This window comes from Mugil cephalus, chromosome 16, assembly GCF_022458985.1.
Source record: "Mugil cephalus isolate CIBA_MC_2020 chromosome 16, CIBA_Mcephalus_1.1, whole genome shotgun sequence".
NCBI lineage: Eukaryota > Metazoa > Chordata > Actinopteri > Mugiliformes > Mugilidae > Mugil > Mugil cephalus.
In genome coordinates, this window is record NC_061785.1 from 21,214,253 (window position 1) to 21,234,998 (window position 20,746).

Here is a 20,746-nt window from a genome sequence, read left to right on the forward strand (position 1 = left end):
CTGTCATATATACGAGAAGGGAATGGAATGATTCACCGACCGATGACAAATGCTCTCAGCCGAGGTCCGACAGCATCAGTTGCTGATTTACTGTGCAGCCAGTGCTGATGCGTTCTGCACCTGGAGCAGTCCAAATGCAAATGCTGTTAAATGCAGAAACTCCTTGAAGTTTAAAAAAACCTGCCCTAAAACCACACGATGTATTTCATCATATACAGATAAATTATATTCATCATATAAAGCCATAACGCTTTTTTGCCGCTTACATCTCGTGTGTGAAATATCTGTCAATCTCATTCATGTGTCATGTGAATTTTCCACATTTATGGTACTAGATTCTTACTTTGATCAGACAACCTTCCTTCTGTCTAAGGAATTAGTTCTTAGTAATTCTGAGTAGACTGTCAGTTAAAACTAAAAAACGTTGACTTTAATACAGTGATGGTAGACTACATCACAGAATAGTTCACAGTGTTTTGCAGGTGAGTGTGACTCGTCTTTTTCTATAGACGTTGCATTGTGGGAAAATGGTGCAATAGACATAAAGCGACCTGCACCAGTGAGAAATGCTTGAACAACAGGTTATCCATAGGATACCATGGCAACGGGTTAGTGCATCCCGACAAACAGTGAAACACAATGTGGCTGGTTGTTCTGTGAGAATAGTTGCGCTTAATAATTTAAACCAATTCCCTGACGACTGCAAGGGATGAATACTGCAAAAGTTGGCATCTCAATTAAATCCAAACGGGATAAAGTGCAGTAAGAACTGACCTAGCATAGAACAGACAGGTGCTTCAGTTCCTAATTTACAGCATTGGTTTAATGGCTGACTGATCCTTAGCACCATCAGCTCTTTGTTTATGTCCATATATAATGTGGAATGTGAAAATATCCCTATTTCAATGTATGATATTGAAATAGGGATTCATTTGCATTTCCTTTGACATTTCTTTAAAAATGTGTCTTAAACTGCAATATTCCTTCACCTAAATATCCTACATTGCCGTACAGAGACAGCATTATTACCATTTTTCAGGTTCTGTCTTGGCCGAACTTTGCCAAAGTTATGGAAAGCTTGTGATCTGCTTTAAGTTAGCAAGTGGAGTTTGTTTCCTATAGCACCTTTTTCAGGGCAAAATCACAAAGTGCTTCACAAAAGACACCATTAGAGTTAAGACCACATGAAAAGCCAAACGTTTCCGTTTTGTCACCTGAACCTTAACGGGACGCCTCGTGGTTGCACAAGTTCATGACCGTTCCCTTAATGTTGCTTTGTAGAAAACGCAGGACACCACAACCAGAAGAACTACAAGCTGAGCTGAAGTTTTACACCAAAAAACGCATTAAAAGCAAAGTAAGTTTGGGTTTTAGCGTCCCTCCCCGGTGCTCGTGCCTGATCTCATTTAGCACGCGGTTGTTGTGTATCTTGCCTTGCAGATGTGATGCATCCAGCTGCTCTGATGCTCAGCAACAACCCCTGACCTCACCTGTCCTCCCCAAGGGCTGCACTGCAACACACACACACACTCATACTTTGCCATATAATTAACAACCAAACACGCTTTCCCCCTGTATAATTAAGCACCATAACAGACGCCATGCTTATCCAAGCCAGAGGACTACATCGTGACTCCTAAAAACTTGTTCTGTCCGTGCAGCAAAAAAATAAATAAAAAGCAAAACAAAAAAACAAAACAAAAATTAGATGCACAAAAAAGGCAACATCTGCACCCAGATTAATGGAAGCAGATTTTATTTTCCATTGACTGACCTGGGAATGTATATTTGCATTATTTGTTTTGTGTCTACCCTTGTTACTCTCCAGCCAGAGCCTGAACAAACCAAGCTGTGCAAACCTCTTCAAAAAATAAATGAAGCTCGGTATGATTCAAATTCAGTTGGCTTGTTTACTTGCCGTCAACCTTAACATGACTCTCCTCATCGCTGTCCACAAGACTCACCTCTGACGATGCCTAAAATCCATCCGCAGGTTTTAGATGAATCCAAAGAAGGGCCAAGAGACTGATAAAGTTATTTTCTGACTGTATTTAAATCATTAAGATTATGTGTTTGCATTTTTCATGCATTTTTTTTTGTTTTTTCTCAGTCTTTAAACAATGCAGGTAACGTACGATGCAGCTTAAGCCATTCTGCTTTTGTGCGTTTGAAGAGTGATTGCAAGAGACTATGAGAGTGCAGGGGAGGCTTGGTTAAACTGTTCCGTTTCCCTCCGCCACCCTGAAGTGATTGTACTCTAGTGAAATGCTAGAGATAATACCAAGCAGCGACCACATCCAAATCAAACTCCAGACCAGAGTGTCATTGATTTTAGGATTCAATACGCACTAATACTTGCTTCTGGGCATAAGGCAGCCAAACAGAGGCACTGGAAAGAAGAATTCTGTTAATACCGGTGCACATACTTCTACTTTGAGAGGAAGTTTAGAGTAAGCAGACCTTTCCAAGATCTCAATCTGTCACGTTTCATTTGTTTTTGCAGCAGAGGAATCAGAGGCTGCCCGCTGCAAGGAAACACAGATTAGACTGCACAGATGCGAAATGCTAAACCATACCCCATGCTGCTGTTGTGACAAGTATATAGGCAGGGATGCGGGAGGGCTGCTTTGTGATATTTGTACAGAAGGGCAAATCTATTTAAAAGAATCATAACTCATAAAACCCAATCATTTTTTTCTCATTACTCATCTCTGGTAGAAAAGCACAGGGGACTACGGGGATTTTTTTTTTTTTATTATTATTATTTTTTTTTCTGTCTAGCTGCATGAATGAATGGTATTGTGAAACAGACCCCCTCTGGGGATGGAAACCAACCAGGCAAAAGGCAAGGAGAAAAACAGCTAATTTCATGTAAACATAAATACCATGGCTCCTCATTAGAAGTAGAAGTGGAGAAAAACTTCCAGGCCCCTGCAGTTTCTGTGCACTTGGAATCGCAGCCATGATATTTGGTGAAAGACTACTGCTACCACCATCCCTGCCTGCCGAGCAGCGCATACTAAATACGAACTGGTGTTTATTAAAGCAACGGCAGGTCATCAAGCTGCTGTAATTAGGATGATGAGCAGGAAATCAGCAGGTTTTGATGGCAAAGAGGAAGAGTGGAAATGCATTAAAGTACACAGCGGTGGAATTAGATTTAAACCATGTAAATTTTTTACTCAAGCAGTCCTCTACCGTAACACAGGCCAGGCATTCAATTAAACATTTGAAAGCTGTATCAGGTAAAAGGAGCTCGCCTCGCAACCCCCGCAAGGTTACACACACACGCACACACACACACACACACACACACACGCACACACACACACACACACAGAGTCTGATTTGTTGGAGCTAAAATGGATGGAAATAAATCACAAGGGCTTGGCCAACGTAGCTGCATACTAATCAGTGTGTTACCCACGGGAAAACTCTGTCCACCACCCCCCAACCAACATGTGTGTTGTAAATGTGGACGCGAGTTCAGAGTCACCTTCTCCACCCAGCCGATGCTCATCAGTGGAGGTAAATGTGCGTTCGCTCATATTTAATTGCAAAACGCATGCACAGGACTTGATGTGAATTGCTCTGGGAGAGAAATTGAATCTGGAAATAAATATTTCACCTCGGACGGGTGCCTTTTTGTTGATCGCTGGTGTTGCCAGAGCCACATTACGCGGGCTGCTTGAGCATTCAGCATGTGCACAGCACAATGTTGGTAGATAAGAAGGGTTAATTCAATCTCCTGTGTGACAAAAGGGAAGGGAAAATGGACAGAAGAGACACTTTACCTTTCTGATGGCCTCGACCCAACGTCACAAAGCCAGAGGAGATGAAGTTGTGAAGGTCAGCGCCTCCACTGCTCCGTACGCTCTCCTTCCCATAGTGAAGACCTGGTCACGCACGCAGTCAGGCATACAGGACCACGGTATTGATATATAAAGAATCATTCACACACATTCATTCACATACAATCAGTGGGGCAGACATAGAAACACTGCGTTAGTATTCTGATCCATTCACAATTCTTATTATTAGCTACTGACAAAACAAACTACGAGCTATCTGAGGCCATAAAAGAGTACAATCAAATCCAGAGCACATTATATTATAAGACTAAAACATCATGATTCTGAAATATGCAGTCATTATAAGCCTTGTTAGGTACTAACATCCTAATCACCTCCATCCAAACTCACACCAAAAGCTGAGAAAATCTCCCCCGTTCAGATATCATCTGTCACGCTACAGCGAGGCACAGCTGGTTTTCCGTTTCAGCTCAGCACAGTAAAACCATGACATAACTTTTACAATCTACCAAGAACAATAAAAAACACACTTGGAGTTGATTAGTTGATTTGTCATATAGTGGTAATAGATCAAAATAACTGACTGAGTTTGTCTGGAAAATAAGCAAGTGAATGAATATGCCACAATGTTGTGCTTTTATCACTGGGAGATGATATTTTATCTCGAATCATTCACACTCACACCGAGGACCAGTTCAGAGTGCTGGACCCTACAAAATTTACAAAACAAATGGACACTAACTTGGAAACCAGCAGCTATATGAATGTCCAGCTGTGTATATTTGCAGGTGTATTTGGGTTTTCAAGTTGAACGCCATCCTGCCAGGACATTGTGACAACAGCTACTTCTGTCTCCCAGCTACTTAGTAGATAATTTATTAATTCAGATGGAATTGGCCTAATTCCTTCAGACTGAATGGGCCTATCTGTGCAGAGACCTGTGCACACACTCTTTCTCTTGGGACGTGAGTTGCCAGGTCACAGGACCAAATTAATTGAAATTGTATGCAGTGCATGATGCGATGTGTGTACACTGTACACTGGGGTTGGAAAACAAGTCAACTATTCGGCTTTGATGCCATTACGCTTTAGGCATTATGTTGACTAGTCACCGATCACTTGACAATAACCTCATAGATGCCTCTGTGAAGACAGCTGAGGAGGCCACTGGGTTATTAAAGCAACCCAGCAGTGGTTCATCAAGCGTGTGAAAATACTTCACTGAAGATGAAGCCCGTTCTACCATGACTAGAATATGTAAGTCAGTCCTGAAACACATCAAATGTCCCATCTTCAACACACCGTGGAGTACTATTAAATGTTATTGATGATGCTGAGTTGCAGCCTGTTTTTATACAGCCTGTAGATATGTGCATCACACAGTATGTTACACATCAGCTGTGTGTTTTCAGCATATGTGTTCAGGTCAACAATATAGCTACTTTCTACTGACGTCAACAGCGACTGTGTTTCATCTATAATCTGGGTAATGTCAGACACAAACCTTTGATTGATTTCTGACGATTATTAATAACAAAGTTTGTGGGCAGGTTACAGTCGTCTAAGGGAAATACAACAAACAACATTGAAGGATGTTGAGGGGCAGACTTGAAATACAGTGTGAAATACTGGAAAATTAGGGTGTTGACAGGTATGCCTCACAGCAGCCGACAATGTGTTCATGATTCAAATGATCTACTGCACGTGACCCATTAGTTAAGTACTACTCATTGCACATGAGCATTACAACACTTGGAACTGCTTGTATTTTACAAGAGAACAAACAAACAGGCCGGGTGGAAGGATTTACAGATCACCTAGAAACAGCTATCTTAGCTTAGATTTGCAAGTTCATGAACCCTTGAGTTTTAAATAAGACTAACTTAGATGATTTCTGAATGTACCCATAGCCAGCATTATCAAGCTGACTAAAATGTGACATGTAGATAAGAACACTTTAGAAATACTGAGGCTTGCCACCATCTCTTTTGATAGAAGCTAATTTTCTCTCTGTGCTCCAAAGTAACATGCAACAGACTAGTCTGTCAAAAGTAGCTAATATAGCCTGGAGCCAGTAGCTCGTAGCAGAAATGCACAGAAGGCTAAGCTTAACTTAAGTAATAAATCTGTATCAATTCAAGTTCTTCCCCCTTTTCATTTCTCCGACGTGTAGTTTTTAGCCCCAGCCCACAGCTCTACTGTGTAAACGAATGGATGAGTCAAATGCGGAGAAAGAAGAAGTTCCCCATGAGGGATCGATAAAGGAATAATGATGATGTACTTATATTCTAAAATCTGAGGCCATTTATCATACTTTACAAGGCCTCCACTGGATACAACAGTGCTGCTGTTAACATGGCTCCTAGACTATCTATGGACAGCCGTACTGTACATCCCTTCACACCTGCCATTAGAATGTGTCTCCACGTGCGTCACGAGTGACCACTCGTGATCGGCTCTGTGCTCTATATGCAAATAAACTCCTACGTAGATTGCAAATCTTCCATATGCACCGTAATGCTCACTGCTTGCAAACAGCGAGCCGTGAGACAAATCTCCATAAGGAAAATTTAAAACTACAGAATGTTAGAGAGCACATTAAAATGAATACATCCGTGCAACTGGGATGAAAAAAAGACAAGAAAAATGAGGAAAGCACACATGGTGGTCTGTTTCATTGATTGGCCTCTTCACCAGGTAATAAAATTGGTTATAAAAATGAGAAGTAGGCTTATGAATTAAATTGCCACTATATAACCAGACGGCTCCGTCACTTTGAAAATGCTAGTATGGATTCTTCAGCTACTGTATATGAAGCCACGTTTATTTAATACAAACAACTGGAAGCAACAAAGCAAACTTCAGGCCATGTTTTCTAATGAAAAAATAAATTCATTATCGGTGAGTTTACCAGTCACAACCCATACGCTCGATTATCAGCAAGCAATCAGAACGCTCAGCGGCACATTTAAAAACACCAAAACAGTACCGAGGGGTTCCCACGACACTCTCGTTGGCCCCGGTTGCGTCTTCGCCACGGTGTCAAATGGAAAACTTCCCTGTTGTGTCGTTTCCCTCAGGCACAGATAGAGGGGACACAGCTGAATTGCGAACCAGACGAGCAAACACAGAGCAACGATCCTCAGAACGGGGAAAAAGACCAGAAAAAAGCCAAAAGCCAAAGCCAAAAAAGCTATATGTTTGCACCACCCACATAACGATGCACTTTGAACTCAATCACACTCCTCCCCGCGCTGCTTGCGTGGCTACAGATAGTATCTGTATCTGGGGTTATTTCTCCTATTCAATCATACCAGCAATTCTGTGTGTGACAACCACACACACAATGTGTTTGTCTTCCTCTGTCACCTTTGTCATTGGTAGGCCACTCCACGACCCACTGCGACAACCCTTGAATCTGAAAGCCCCTTCAAAAGAAACCTCCTTCTTTCCCCCCCTCCTGCTCCCATTCCCAGCTCATTAAGGTGAGGTGGCATGAAGAGCCTGCAGAGGGAAAGCTACGCATTATGAATTTATCGTCCTTGATACAAAGAAAAACGTGACTTTCACCTCAACGACGTGCTGTGGAAATGAAGGGGCGAAACGACAGACCTGGTGGGCACTGAGGATTCATATGGTAATACTTTTTTTAATCAGACTTCTTCACTGGACACCTACACCTGTGAATTACCTCAGAGAGTGGAGAAATGTGAATAATAAGACAATTATATCATGAACTGGAGCTGGATGTGGTGCCGCATGGCTGGCACCAGGGAGGTTATCTGAATCAGAGGTTGATGAAGCCTTAACACAGTCAGGCGAGGTAATTTACATGCTATACTGATTTTATGGCAAACGCTGATCTGCTGGAGCGGGCATCATGGAATCATGCACGCCGCCTCGATGAAGCCATTCAGCTGGAGATATACATTCCTCTCTCGCCGTCTCTCAGTCTGACATTCACGCCGGAACCCCTTTAGAAAAAAAGAACTTTTTAAATGCCACCCTGGCAAATATATGCCCTGTTTCTTTTAACCCTGCCCCTGCCCTCTCATGAAACTAATGGTGCAGTGCAATAAGTCCTGATCCACACTGAGCCATAATTAACTGCTACTGCTTCTAGTAAGAGATGTTGATGGATCCCTGCCTTCACACCTCTTCCACACACATGTGGACACTCGGGGGGCCAAAGGTTCATTGGAATAATAAGGGGCAATAATCAGATCCAGGGCAGGAAACAATTAGGTGGGGCCTCGCGTATGCTGAGGTTTATCACAGGTGCACTCAGGAGGAAGATTCTATTAAATGTGTTGATGCAGTCAGCACTGAAATGTTGTTTTTAACATGGGGGTGATGATTATGTGGCCAACGGGGAGCTGGCGAGGTCACAGTGGAGATGTTATAGCCGCACACGGTAAGGATTAATTGGAGGGAGGATGTGAGAAGTGGGGGGAGGTGTTTCACGTGTGTGTGTGTGTGGTAGTGATTGGGGCGGGAAGGCTCTCTGAATATGATTATAAAAGTGCCTGTCGGCAAGTAATTAGAGTAATTTAATCACTGTTTAGGCAAAAATTGTAGTTTGGGTAGAGAGAAGCCGCTGCACACGGAGAGCGGTGTTTTAAAAATATCTGAAGGTCATGTCAAAGCTGCTAAATAGCTGGAAATATTATTCTATCATCACGACCCCTAATTGTCCACAGCAGCTGACCTTTAAGCTCGTGTGTTTGCTCATCTCAAACAAAATGAACGGGCCGCTCAAAACCCCCCCCAGTGCTCCATACTGAAGGAGCTCAGACATATATAGACACTGGCTGAAGGCTTTTCACTTTCCACATTTGCGTGCATTCTGATGTAGTCACTCCGCTCATTCTAATACTTGTCATGCAGTGAACAGAGCCGCATAACTCATAATCCAATTTTCCTATTCTTTTTTGCAGAACTGCTCCGTGGGAGTAATTGTTTTTTTCTTTGGTTTCTGTTGAGTAAACCGAGGCAGCAGAAACAGCCTCTCGCTCTCTCTCTCACACACTACCTGAAAACTATATTTCATCATTCTGCGCATTAAGAAAATGTCAGGGAGGAACCCAAGCAACACTTCCCCCACCCCCCCAAAAAAAAGAGGAAAAAAGGAAAATCTTTGCCTGTGGTGTGCGGTAAATAAATCAACTTCATCTGAAGAAAGCTGCGGGCCAAACTGCATTACTCAGAGAAACGATTATTGTTTACTTTAACCAAAGGCGAACCCCTGTAAAGGTATCTACTCCTCCCTTTCAAGGTCTGCTCCTTGTTGTGGCTGCGGGGTGCTCTGTGTTTACACCCCAGCCTAAAAAAGGATTTGAGCACCACAACAATGCAGAGTGGATTCGAATAAAAATAGTAGCACTTGCTCTGGTATCATATTATGCTGTCTGTACTGTTTTTGCTTTAGGCTTTTATTTAAAAAAGCAATATGTCATTCTAAAAATGCAGACAAGTTTTGCAGTGCACCAAGGGAGCCGTGTCGCCGCACAAGGCCTGCAATGTGAAGTCAGAGCGTATTCTAAGAAGCGAGCCTAAACAAAAAAAAAAAATAAATACATAATTTTGGTACTGACATGTCGTAGTTACTGCTGAGAGCAACTGGGCTTCACTCCACGCTGAGGATCAAAGAAGAAATGGTTGTTTTTCCCTCTCTTGACATAAGTTGATAGGATCCTCTCGGGCCCTTTAGCCACTTGCTTTATGAGGTCTCTCCACCTGATTTCAGAGTGTCTCAAAAAGCCTCTGCTCGTGAAGTGCCCAACTCAGCGACGTCGACTCCACCCGAGGACCCTCTGCTTAAGAGGCCTGCCTCCCTATTCTGTGCCAAATGCCCATTTAGGGCATGAATATGCATTTTCTATGAGAGTGAGCGGGCTCCCAATTTATATGCGCACATTAACCACGCTTTCACCCGCGCTGTCACTGCCTTTCATGTCCGAGCCCATCAGGACGGTTGTGGTCCCTGGTGTGGATGGGCGGGGGGGAGGGGCGGTTTGACCGGGTTAGACTGAGCTGAGCAGGCCCAAGTTGTGCTCTCTTTGCAGAGACTGCGTGCAGGCGGGCAAAACCCTCATACCCAGGCAGAACGACGGATGGGCAGATAAAGCAATGCCCGACCTTTGCTGAATATAAATGCATGCAAGGTCACACTGAAGGCAACCTGCCACGTGCGACTGCGTATCAGCCTGCAGAGCCGGCTAGTGGCCATCCGGAGTAGACTGATGCAGCGGCTGAGCAGGGGAGACACTAAGTGAATGGACGCAGACTGTGGCCGCAAGAAAAACTGAACGGCTCGAAAATGTTCCCTGGGAGCATTTGATAAATGCAGAAGTGGCAGAAAGAGGCCAAGTTTGCATGACATCCAAGAGGCTGCAGACTCAAATGAAGCTGTGTGTATGCTCAGTCTTATTTTGTTTATATTCAGAGACAAAGACACGAAGAGAGTGTTTCTGTCCTGTGCCACAAATCAACCATAACACGTACATGTACTGTATCAGGTGCTGTGGTGCGTGTTGGTGCAGCTCAGTTTTAACCAGCAGAGGCTCAAAAAAGTCTTATTTTACATATCATGTTCTGTTAACTATGACTTTCTGCATCAGCGGAAGGTCAATATCCACACGGACTCATGAGATGATTTGTTTAGGATTAAAACATATTTAATTTTTTATGCATAGATATACATATAATCCACTGGGCAGCACCATGCAGTTAATATAGGCTTTTTAGGATGATTGAGGATGGTGCATTTGATGGTTCATGTTGGAACTGGATCAGTATGTTTTTCATGGAAACTGTTAGGAGAGCGAGTAGTGAAGGAGAGCAGATCAGCCAATCAGGATTCAGAAGCCATTTCTGATTTTTATGTATATTTCAGATTATTCTCAATCTTTGATGGTGCTGACAATATGGTGCGTCTCTAAAATGTCTGCTTTTCACATTTTAAAGGCAGCAATCAATCTGTTTTCAGACATCACATAGCAGATGTAACTTAAGAACTCATTAAAAAAATCAGACGTAACAACTCAAATCACCAAATTTATATATGCACTTTTTATTCACTTTTTATACCCATGTGGCACATCTGGACTTTAATATCTGCCTGGGTGAAGGGCGATTATCCTGCACACTGACGCTTAACATCTTTGTTTTTCTTTCCATCTCAGCGACTCCTTTGTAATATCTCATTATTTTCCATCTGTGTCCTCTCCCCAAGTGTCTTTGCCTCTCTCTCCATCTGATAACACCTGCTTTGCCTGAGAACATGCCGGCGCCGACTGACTTCCTGGACTCTTTGATTATTTTTGTGTTTTGTTTTATTTTATTTTTTCTTCCATGTGCAATTTTGGAGCCATATTACCAGTTTATGTTCCCTGTCTGTTCTCAGAATTGCCGGGTTAAATCGCTCCGTGTGTGTGTGGCGTCCGATTCATCTGCTGACTGAGTGAGAGGTCATCACTTCCAGCATGTCAGAGTCTGGCTACCTTGCCAGCCTGTAATTATCTCCACTAGCGGGGCTCTCTTTTTTCCTCTGTCACTCTTTCCCCTTTGCGCTCTCTCCTATTTTGCTCAAATCTGATGATTACAGGATGTTACCATTGAAGATTATACCGCTAAAAGGGTGAGCACAGTGGGTGCTCTTTAGAGAGGAATGCGGGAAAAACTGTACATACACAGCTTAATGCATGACATGGTCACGCTGAGGAGGTTGTAGGCAAAGGGTTAAACGCCTGTTCTGTGCCTTCAAGCTATATTTGACACACGGCCATGACACATGGAGTGGTAGATGCTTGTGAAGCCTGAGGGCCATGAGTGTTGAGCTAAGAGAGGAGGGCTCTTACCGTGGTTGGATTTGGAGGTGTGAACAGGGGTATAGTGGTTTTTGGATGAGGTTCTGGCTGGTGTGTTGTCTTTGGGAGAGCCGTTCATCGCTGCGAAATTCTCACAGTCATATTGCGATATTGGAATTGGCCCCTGCTGCCTCAGGATGTCTGCAAGGGCCCTGGAAACAAACGCACAGAAAGACAAGAGCAACCGTTAATAGTACACCAAAAGGATGTTGTTTCTTTTCCTCTGAGTGCAGCTGAACCAATTTGAAAACCAAGTGATATTATGCCTGTCTTCTTGCTCTCCGAATGACTGATAATTGTTAAGGCAGTGTTGTGCTATTATGGGTTATTCAGAGCTGCTCTATTTCTCCTTCTTCTTCTCGTCTTTTTTTTTCAGTTTTTTACATCTGGGAACATGACGAATGTTAATTTGCGAGAGGAACAACGCTGGATGTGTGCGTGCATCTCGCCTAATTGGGTTGAATTTGAATGTTTTTCAGACCGCACCAGGTGCATATGGAAGGATGAAGCCCTCGAGGGTGGGGAAGGAAGGGAGTGGAAAGAGAGGGAGAGAAGCAATCGTGATGAAAGAAAGTTCAAAAAGTGTTTGTTTGCTTTTTTTTCCCTGACATCGCTTTTGAAAAAAAAAAAAACACGGAAATGAAATTACATTTGCAGTGCTGCAGCAGCTCAAAGGTTTTGTACGACAAATGTATCAGCAGTGTAACCTTTGCTTTTAAATGAATATTTTAGCTTCACCCCACCTACTTCCCGTCCCTTATTGAATGTGCAGCGGAGCATGCATGTCACACGACCTTGATACACCCCCAACGTTAACACTATCCATTATTCACAGTCTTAAGATTGCTCAAGTGTTGAATAATGCAGCCAATAAAAAAGAAATGGTCAATGTTGAGGAAATGATATGTGTCAGCATTTGTTCTCCGCTGTGGACACGGTTTATGACATGTGGTGGACTCATGGATGAGGTCTCACACATGGTGAAGCCTACAGGAGGAAGCAAGAGCCAGCTGAGGAGAGTGAATGCAATCGTCATTCGCCATGATATCTCATCTCTGCAAAGTGTTCTTGTCAAAATCCCCACCTGAACACACCAGACTCAGCCATGCGCTGATGTGCAGAGGGCGGGGGCGGAGGTTTGAAGGTAGGTCATGAGGTATGATGTCTAACATCTGGCTGAGTTGACTCGACTGCCTCGTGAACCAAACATCGGGGCAAATGTTGATTCAAATGCCCTTTTTTATTTTTTTAATTCATTTTTATTTTTAATGTCTCAGAGATTTAATGTGCAATATAAACTAACAACAATCATCGAGTATAAATGTTGGCCATTAATCCTTCTCACTCCCACACACAGCAGATGCACACACTTGTTTCATGAACACCGGCCCACCACACAGCTCTCTTTCAACTCCTCTGTAATTATTTTAGACTTTCATTCCCTGAGATGTTTTAACATCTGCAGCTAATCTAATAGAGTCCAGTCTGAACGGTGCTGGCTGCAGATAACAATCTGGTAATTCATTCACACACATTACCAGACTATTTTTTTTACTTCCTTATTTCTAATATAAAGAAAGAAATGCAAACATTGGATGGTGGTACATTGAAAATGGCTGCGTTTGACACCACTCTAAGTCAGTTTCATTGACCTTTGAACCCAGTCTCCAGATGGGGTCTGTATTCTGGTCTGTCCAGTCATAGTCTATATACATCTGGTGTAAATAATAAGCTTTAAACATGGGACTTTTTTTCTTCATCTTCCCAAGGAGGAAGGCATATACTGAGCAGGGGAAATAGGTGTGTTGCAAATGCATTACAGGTTAATGATTTCTCCCACTCACCTGTGTATATTCATTTCCTGAGGCGGCTCTGTGGCTTTGTCATACGCAACTTTGACCGACACTCCCAACACTATGATGAAGGCTATGATCCCACAGGTGATATAGACCGCCGTGTTGGTCTGGTCCATGCTCGGATCGTAGGTTTCGCCGGTCGGGATGGGCGACGGGGCGGCCGTCTGCACCCACTTCGGTGTGTGGTAGTTCCTGCAGGCTTTCTGGTCCAGCCGGTCTTTCTTGTACTCGCAGCAGAAGCGCAGGTAGCACGTCCCGCAGCAGTACCGGTGGTCGGTGTTGTTGCACTCGAACAGTTTGTCATACTGCCCGCTCACGTCGTAGTAGCCCAGACAGGTGTCGTGGTTGCTGACGGGCGCCGGCTGCGGGGTCTTCGGCGGGACGACTGTGGGGACCGCTGTGGCTTTGGGAGCCTTCCTTGGCGCCGGTTTGGGTTTTTTACCGCCAGTGGCAGCACTCAGGACGCTCAGAGGGTCCAGGTATATTAGCAGCAACAAAAGGTGCCGTATCCCCATGGTAACGTGAAGACCTCTTCAAGTCTTATGCGGTGGCAAAGACACTTCAACTCTGGTGAAACGCGCGAAGGTTCAGTCTTGTGGAAGTTTCGCCACCGACTCGCTCAGTGTCCTGTGCTGCCCTCATACTGAACACAACTCTGCGTGGATTGATGTGAAGGGCATTCTCTGCTGTTATTATGCAACGGACGCGCTAAAGCCCATTGCGACCCATCGGGGAGCGGGGGCTGGAGGACACCATATCCCGACCCGGATGGGAGCTGACGGATGCCCGGGTTCTGCTCCCTCTCCGCCGGCTTGAGTTACGTGCGAGAGCCGCGGTGCGTCGCTGTCCAAGGTGCTGATTCTTGGAGACCCAGACAGTTCTGCAGGAGTCAAAGTTACGCTGGGAGGACAAATAAGCCAGATGAGCTCATTAGGTATTGTCCTCACGTCAGAGACACGTCATTAATTAATTAATAGGCTTCTACACGGGAAAAAAAACTTTTGGTTATGAAACTGAATATTTTTTTCAGTCTGCACAGCGCGTTCAACTTGGCAATGTGACACCCACACAGCACAGCTACCAAGCGTAAGTGGTTTGCCGTCTATACGTAAGCTAGAGAATTTACTCTGCCATTGCAGTTGAACGTGGTTACATGGCAATTACTGTAAATGTTTTTCTTTTTTAAAATAAAATGAATATTGTCGATAGATTTTTTTTTCTTGATAAACTCAATGTGCAGTTTTCGAGTTGGGGGTGTGAAAAGCCAGCCTACCTCTGTTAGGATACCCGCTGGGGAGTTGCTCTCTGTCTGGGTCTCCGAAAGTGAGGAGGAAATCGGAGCTCTGAAGCCCCCTGCCTGCCTCTCTCTCTCTCTCTCTCTCTCTCTCTCTCTCTCTCTCTCTCTCTCTCTCTCTCTCTCTCTCTCTCTCTCTATTTCTTCTCCCCTCCTTCTCGGCTTTCGCCCTCCCTCCGTCTCTTACATCACTTCAGTGCTGGCGTCAGAACTCAGCCAAGTATCGGTAAATTGCACCCCTCATCCCTCCCCCCCTCCTCCTCCTCCTCCTCCTGCTTTTCCAAGCAAGAAAAGCAGGCAAGCCTGGTTATTGGCATTAACACTTCTGAATTAAATGGCAGCACAGACCTCTCTTTGCAGATCGCATACACACACACACACCCCACCCCCCACCCTCCTCGCTTTGCTGCGTGCTTCGCTTGTTTGCAACCACAGTCTTCTTTACTATTTCTTGACCTTTTATACAGCTCACTGTTATCATTTTGAGGTTACGTGTCTGCAAACGACGATTTTCAGGAGGAAACGGTCACTGGCCGTGATCTCTCTGTCAATACACCCAATACTACAGTTATGTCGTGCTTGTTGTGTCTGAAGTCGAGCAATGGGGCACTGATAGTGCTAAACAACCAAAGAATGAAGTCATATAGCACACTCCTACACACAGCCATGCGTTTGCTTTGGTTCGCTAACCATCTTCTCTATATCCATGGTGTTATTTGTGTGTAGGTTTCTCTGTAAGTCTAACGTCTATGAAGACTCTTACTAATTAACATACCGACACACACACACACACACACACACACATACACACACACACACACACACACACACACACACACACACACACACACACAGAGGCAGGTATATCAGCAGGTATACAGAACCTGGTAATAATGAAGACCCGCACACAGTGACACTTGGTTAGAGAGAACCGAGCCTCATTGCACACCACGTTTGCACCCAACACTTTCTGATCACAAACTGCAGAGGGTGTATTGGCAGCAGCAGCAGCAGCAGAAGTTACAGAGAGGTGGTGAAGCAGAGGATGGCTGGCGAGAGCGGGACCTTAAAACGTAGTTATTCCCCTTGGTTTTGGAACGCATACAGTGTGACCAGAATACAGCACGTTGTTAATAGGGAGTGTTTCTGGCAGGCAGGAGGCTGTAATGATGTGGGCCAAAGGAGCACTAGTAAAAGATCAGAGAAGAGAGAGTGTTGTTAGACCCCGGGGAGACAGTCAGGAGGAAAAAGCCTAAAAGAAATCCAGGGAAAGAATTTGTTTTTTCTGTATTTCTATACAGTAAACCTTTGATTAATTATAGTTTACCACTGACATTGTTATATGCGTCCGTGTTTGTGGTGCATGTGCTCACTGCAACCCAGGTCCTAAACATTTTACTAGATCTTTCCAACATGGAAAGACTAAGTTTGAACAAGCTTTGAGAACCAAGTGTGCGACTTTGCAATGTGAAGCAATCAGAATAAAAGGGAAACTCTTCAAGAAGTTTTGTGATTCACTTGTGCTCATGAGATTCTAATTTTGCAATTTTAAATTTAAGAGTGACAGTGTCTGCCAAAGGCTTACCTCTGTTTGCCTCCAGTTGACACTGTGACGTAACAATGACGTAGGCCGTGATGGACATTTAAAGAAAACTGGCAGCTTCACAGAACAATCCATTATGAAAAAGAGCAAAATTTTATGCCGACGTAAGTGGTTTATGACAGGCCACAGTTGCGCTCACTTACACATTATTTACAGCCCAGCTAGTCTGGACCTGAACTTTGTATGTATTAGAAAACCTCCTCTCAGCAGGTAAGGAGGTGAACATGAGCTAATTAAAGCTGCCATGTGCCAAGTGTTCCTGATGAACTCCCCCTGCTTTTTTTTTTTTTTTTTGCAAATGAAATCAGAAACTCTGCAGTGTTGAATTTCATGGGTATAAATTAGGGAGGAAATCAAGCTCTGCATGTGGGCGAAAAAATGGACATTTATTGAGAAAAGATGAACATGAATATGTACAAGAAGTTAATAGTTTGGAGGTTATATTGAGAGTGGCGGTGCCACATAACTGAACCTCAGATCATGGAGGCAGATAGGGACAGAACCCTCTGGAGTCTAAAAACTGCTGGTAGAAGAAGAAGAAGAAGAAGAAGAAGAAGAAGTTGGCATGTGACTGAAGGAGACATCTGATGAAGACTTTTTGGGATGATCATGGAGAGTTGGAGATGGGGAATGACCGGCTAGGTTGGTGGTACATGTGAATCCCAAGTCCAAAAGTATCCCAGTAAAACATTGAAATGTAATAAGGAGGTCAGTGTTATTTACTTCTCCTGTGGTCATAATGTTATGCCTGATTGGTGTGATGTGATGTTTACTTGTATATTGCAAACATATCGGTTCCTTCAACTTCTTCCATTTGGTATACATTTTTGTAATCGGTTGTATTCTGCTGCTGTAACAGAAGAATTTCCCTCACAGGATTAATACCTTATCTACCTAAAGGCATGTAATTTAAGCCTTTAATCATGGTGCTATGGTGTGTCTGAAACTTTTCAAAGCATAAAGTAGATTCAGATAAAAACACCATAGGACCAAAGCAGATGCTGTAGGAAGCAGCTAAACGAGCCTGATGATGCGCTTTATTTTTCACACTGTCAGCCAGTCTCATGGAGATCAGAACAACATCAGTGACCAGACAGTTGACCAATGCTGCGCTCGTATCTAAAGCTGGTTCCGTCTCATTCGTCCGTGTCCTTGAGTTTATTAAACCCACATCAGTAAGTCTGTTGCAAAGCCTCACGTGTGAATACATTGTGTGCTGAGACTTAATCATGTACCATACTCACCAGAGCACCAAATATCTATTATTCAACACACGGCTGAAATAGTTACAGATAAATATATTTACAGACAAAATATCTAATAGTTAGTGTAATTTAATGTTTATATATATTAGAAAAACTCCATAAGACGCAATAAGAAGAATCTAGAAACACAAACTATCTAGAATCGGTTATGATGCAGGAACTCTGATATGTAAGTGAAAACAAAAGGAAACTGATTATTGCGGGACCTTTTAAAGTAGCATGTATCCTCCTCCATCAGTGCAGCCTGTCAGAGCTCTACCGGAACAGCCAGCGGTGGCAGATCAGATGTCACTGCTGCAGATGGAGGTCACACGGCTGACCGCCGCCTTGCCACGTCTTATGACACAGTTTATAAAACAGTCAAATCTCAAACCTGGGATCAACTTCTGTATAAGCTGAAAGCAAAAAGAGTTTTCCTTACTGTGACACTTTTGCTGATGTCATCCTTCTGTCCCCAACCCTTCTCATCCTGAAGTAATACTGACGGAAGGTGGAATGCCGGCTCTCATTAGAGAAGGGATTTCAAAAGCTCCCTGATGAGAACAGTAGGTGGGGGGAAAAAGCTTTGCATAAGCATCTTTTGTTTTTGTTTTTTTTTTAATATCACTATTGGTGAGAGTGGCAGTAGGTTTAGGTACAAAAAGGTCCTAATTTAAAGTATGAGCCTCGCCTATAGAACTTCGAGTGTCTCTTGAATGGCTTATGAACCTTCAGTGCTTCATAAAGTTGACAGACTGACTCAGGAGGTAGATTTGTTCCTCTGGAAGCTACATTGAAAGACTTTCTGATCAAAAGCGCTTTGTGTTTTCACTGACGACGTATAAGACCAATCCCTTCAGTGTAGGTTTTGCGCACTGAGTGACACGCAGAAAAGTAAAAGAGAGATTCATGATATTTCAGTTTGGATCTCAGGCCATCATCGCCGCTGATTGGGAGGTTGAGAAGCAGTTGCTTGGTAACCACATTTTACGATGCCATCCATACTTGTTGTGATGAAAAATTTAAACTCCATGCTGCTGAACTATTCTCCGGGACAATTCAACGTGAGATATAGATGCTGTGAGATGGATCAGGAATGGAAGCTGGGCCTCAAATTAAAGCACTCCAAAACATACAAACGCACAGTGGGAATCTTACCTCGCTCCTCCGTGATTTATGATTCACGTTACTGTACTGCCAAATACATAAAGAGCCTTAAGCTGGTTTATAAGCAGATGAAACGCATAGACAGATGGTAATGCTTTAAACCTAGCCTTCTACATCTATGTGCCGTGGTTTGTTATGAAGCTGGATCATGTTCCATTAATGTTTCACATCCATTTCTGTTCCTGCAATAAACATGATTGACGATGCATGCTGCATGAGGCTGCATTTGTTGTCATTACTGCATCCCTTTTTGTTCTTATTCTTGCATCATTAGTGCTGGTATAATTGTATGATTTCATTTTGGTCGCATTATGTTCCGCATTGTGTGTTTTTCTCTTTCAGGCAGCCCTGCTTTCACCCTGCTGCTCATTTAGCATTCATGAAGAGAGATAAAACAGCTTCTAAATGATTTGTAGATGTAAGGAAGTGCATTGGTATTTGAAAACCTGCGTAACGCTTGAAGGACAAAACAACATGACTTTTACAAAATATAAACTTCAATACACACTTTTGCTCCTAGAGCCTCATGTATGTATTTCAAGATGGTGATGGTTAGCTCACTTTAGCAGCAGAGGTCAGCAGTCTCATCCAGATCCATCAAATTGGATTGTGGCTTTTTGGCTCGGGTTGGATTATTTTCAAATGAGAATATGTCTGTGTAGGTTCCCAATCTTTCAGGTCATGGTATATCACAAACACGCGAAAAGTGGGCTTGTATGGCGTTTTGAAGACGTTGTATCAAAGTAGCTTCTTAAGTTCTAAAAGAAGTTCAAATACCAAATCCCCTTGGGAAAGCAAATAGGATCAAAGATCAAGATTTCTCCAACTACAGGTAAGTATCTGGAAGTTAACAGACCCTAAGTACACGAGTTTCAATTGGGCTACACCCACAGATGTTTCTTTTTAAGCCCCAAACTCCTCACGAGTCTCTTAGAGTTGAAGAAGCTACTTGAATGAAACAACTTCAATAATCCCTTCAAGTCTCGTTGCCCTTATTTCAACTTGCTGTCTGGCTCTGCTGGTTGTTAATTTTTTTGTTACATGTTTTCAAGTTACATATTCGATGCCTTAAAGAGCTTATCCCTCTCCCTTTTTCACTTCTGCTGCTGTTACACTGCATGTAAGCCTTTTGCTGTAATGTGTTGCCACAGCGGATCAGGATTCAAACAACTGGTGGACAATAAGTTAGTGATTGTCAGATAAAACAGTAAAACACAGCAGCAATTCAATAGAGGGATCTGTCTTTAACAGTGTAATGCCTTAGTGTAATTTGATGTTTGACGCTCGTTTGCTGTGTGATTATGCATTTGATGATAAAAGTCTCTTTATGTTCATTGAGTAGCCTATGTTATGTTATGTTATTTAAATGCTGTGCATGGCTGGATTGCTAAATTTGGCCATGGCTCAACCAACAGTCACCCGAATTTATTTAGAGTTGAAGAATGTGTGAGCCTCCAGCTGAGGTCAGGAATTTTGTTGAGCTACAGTATGTGCAGTCACCAAGGCTCTTCTGTTTGTACGTTGTTTAGTAAAAATGATGGGAGTGGGTGTGGCAGGTGATTTAAAGGAATATTTGACAAGGCCAGGCTGAATAATGAAATATTACATTTGCTGCTAAGTAATAAGTCATGTCATGTTTTTTTTTTTTTAAATGAATAATGGGCAAAGGCAGATTCATGGTTCCAGGTTGGCGTCAGTTTGTGTATCTGTTCCGCTGACGCAGATGCTGTGTCTAACGTTTGCTTCCAACAACCCATCAGCGCCCCAGGGTGACACAGAAGTCAAGTGTTAATCGGCTGAAATGAAATAACCACAACAGAGTTGGCCATGAATAAAAACAAGAGGAAGAAGGCTGCAGCCAACACACAGAAATGATTTGACCATTTTTTTTCTGTGGAAAGA

General features: G+C 43.2%; 1 protein-coding gene across 13 annotated transcripts in view; it reads right to left on the minus strand.

Moving 5' to 3' along the window:
- LOC125022710 (protein shisa-6) overlaps nt 1–14,966 on the minus strand; it is a 61,909-nt gene extending 46,943 nt beyond the window's left edge. For 12 of the 13 annotated variants that reach the window (XM_047609604.1, XM_047609603.1, XM_047609601.1 and 9 more), the window contains exons 1-4: nt 14,810–14,966; nt 13,525–14,436; nt 11,672–11,832; nt 3,795–3,896 (exon numbers count right to left, since the gene is read on the minus strand). In XM_047609604.1, coding sequence (XP_047465560.1) covers nt 3,795–3,896; nt 11,672–11,832; nt 13,525–14,051 — 790 coding nt within the window. In that variant the 5' untranslated portion in view covers nt 14,052–14,436; nt 14,810–14,966. Of the gene's footprint in view, nt 1–3,794; nt 3,897–11,671; nt 11,833–13,524; nt 14,789–14,809 lie in introns of those variants that run through there. The other variant, XM_047609592.1, reaches the window with a different exon arrangement.
- Between the last annotated feature and the right edge of the window lie 5,780 nt (nt 14,967–20,746).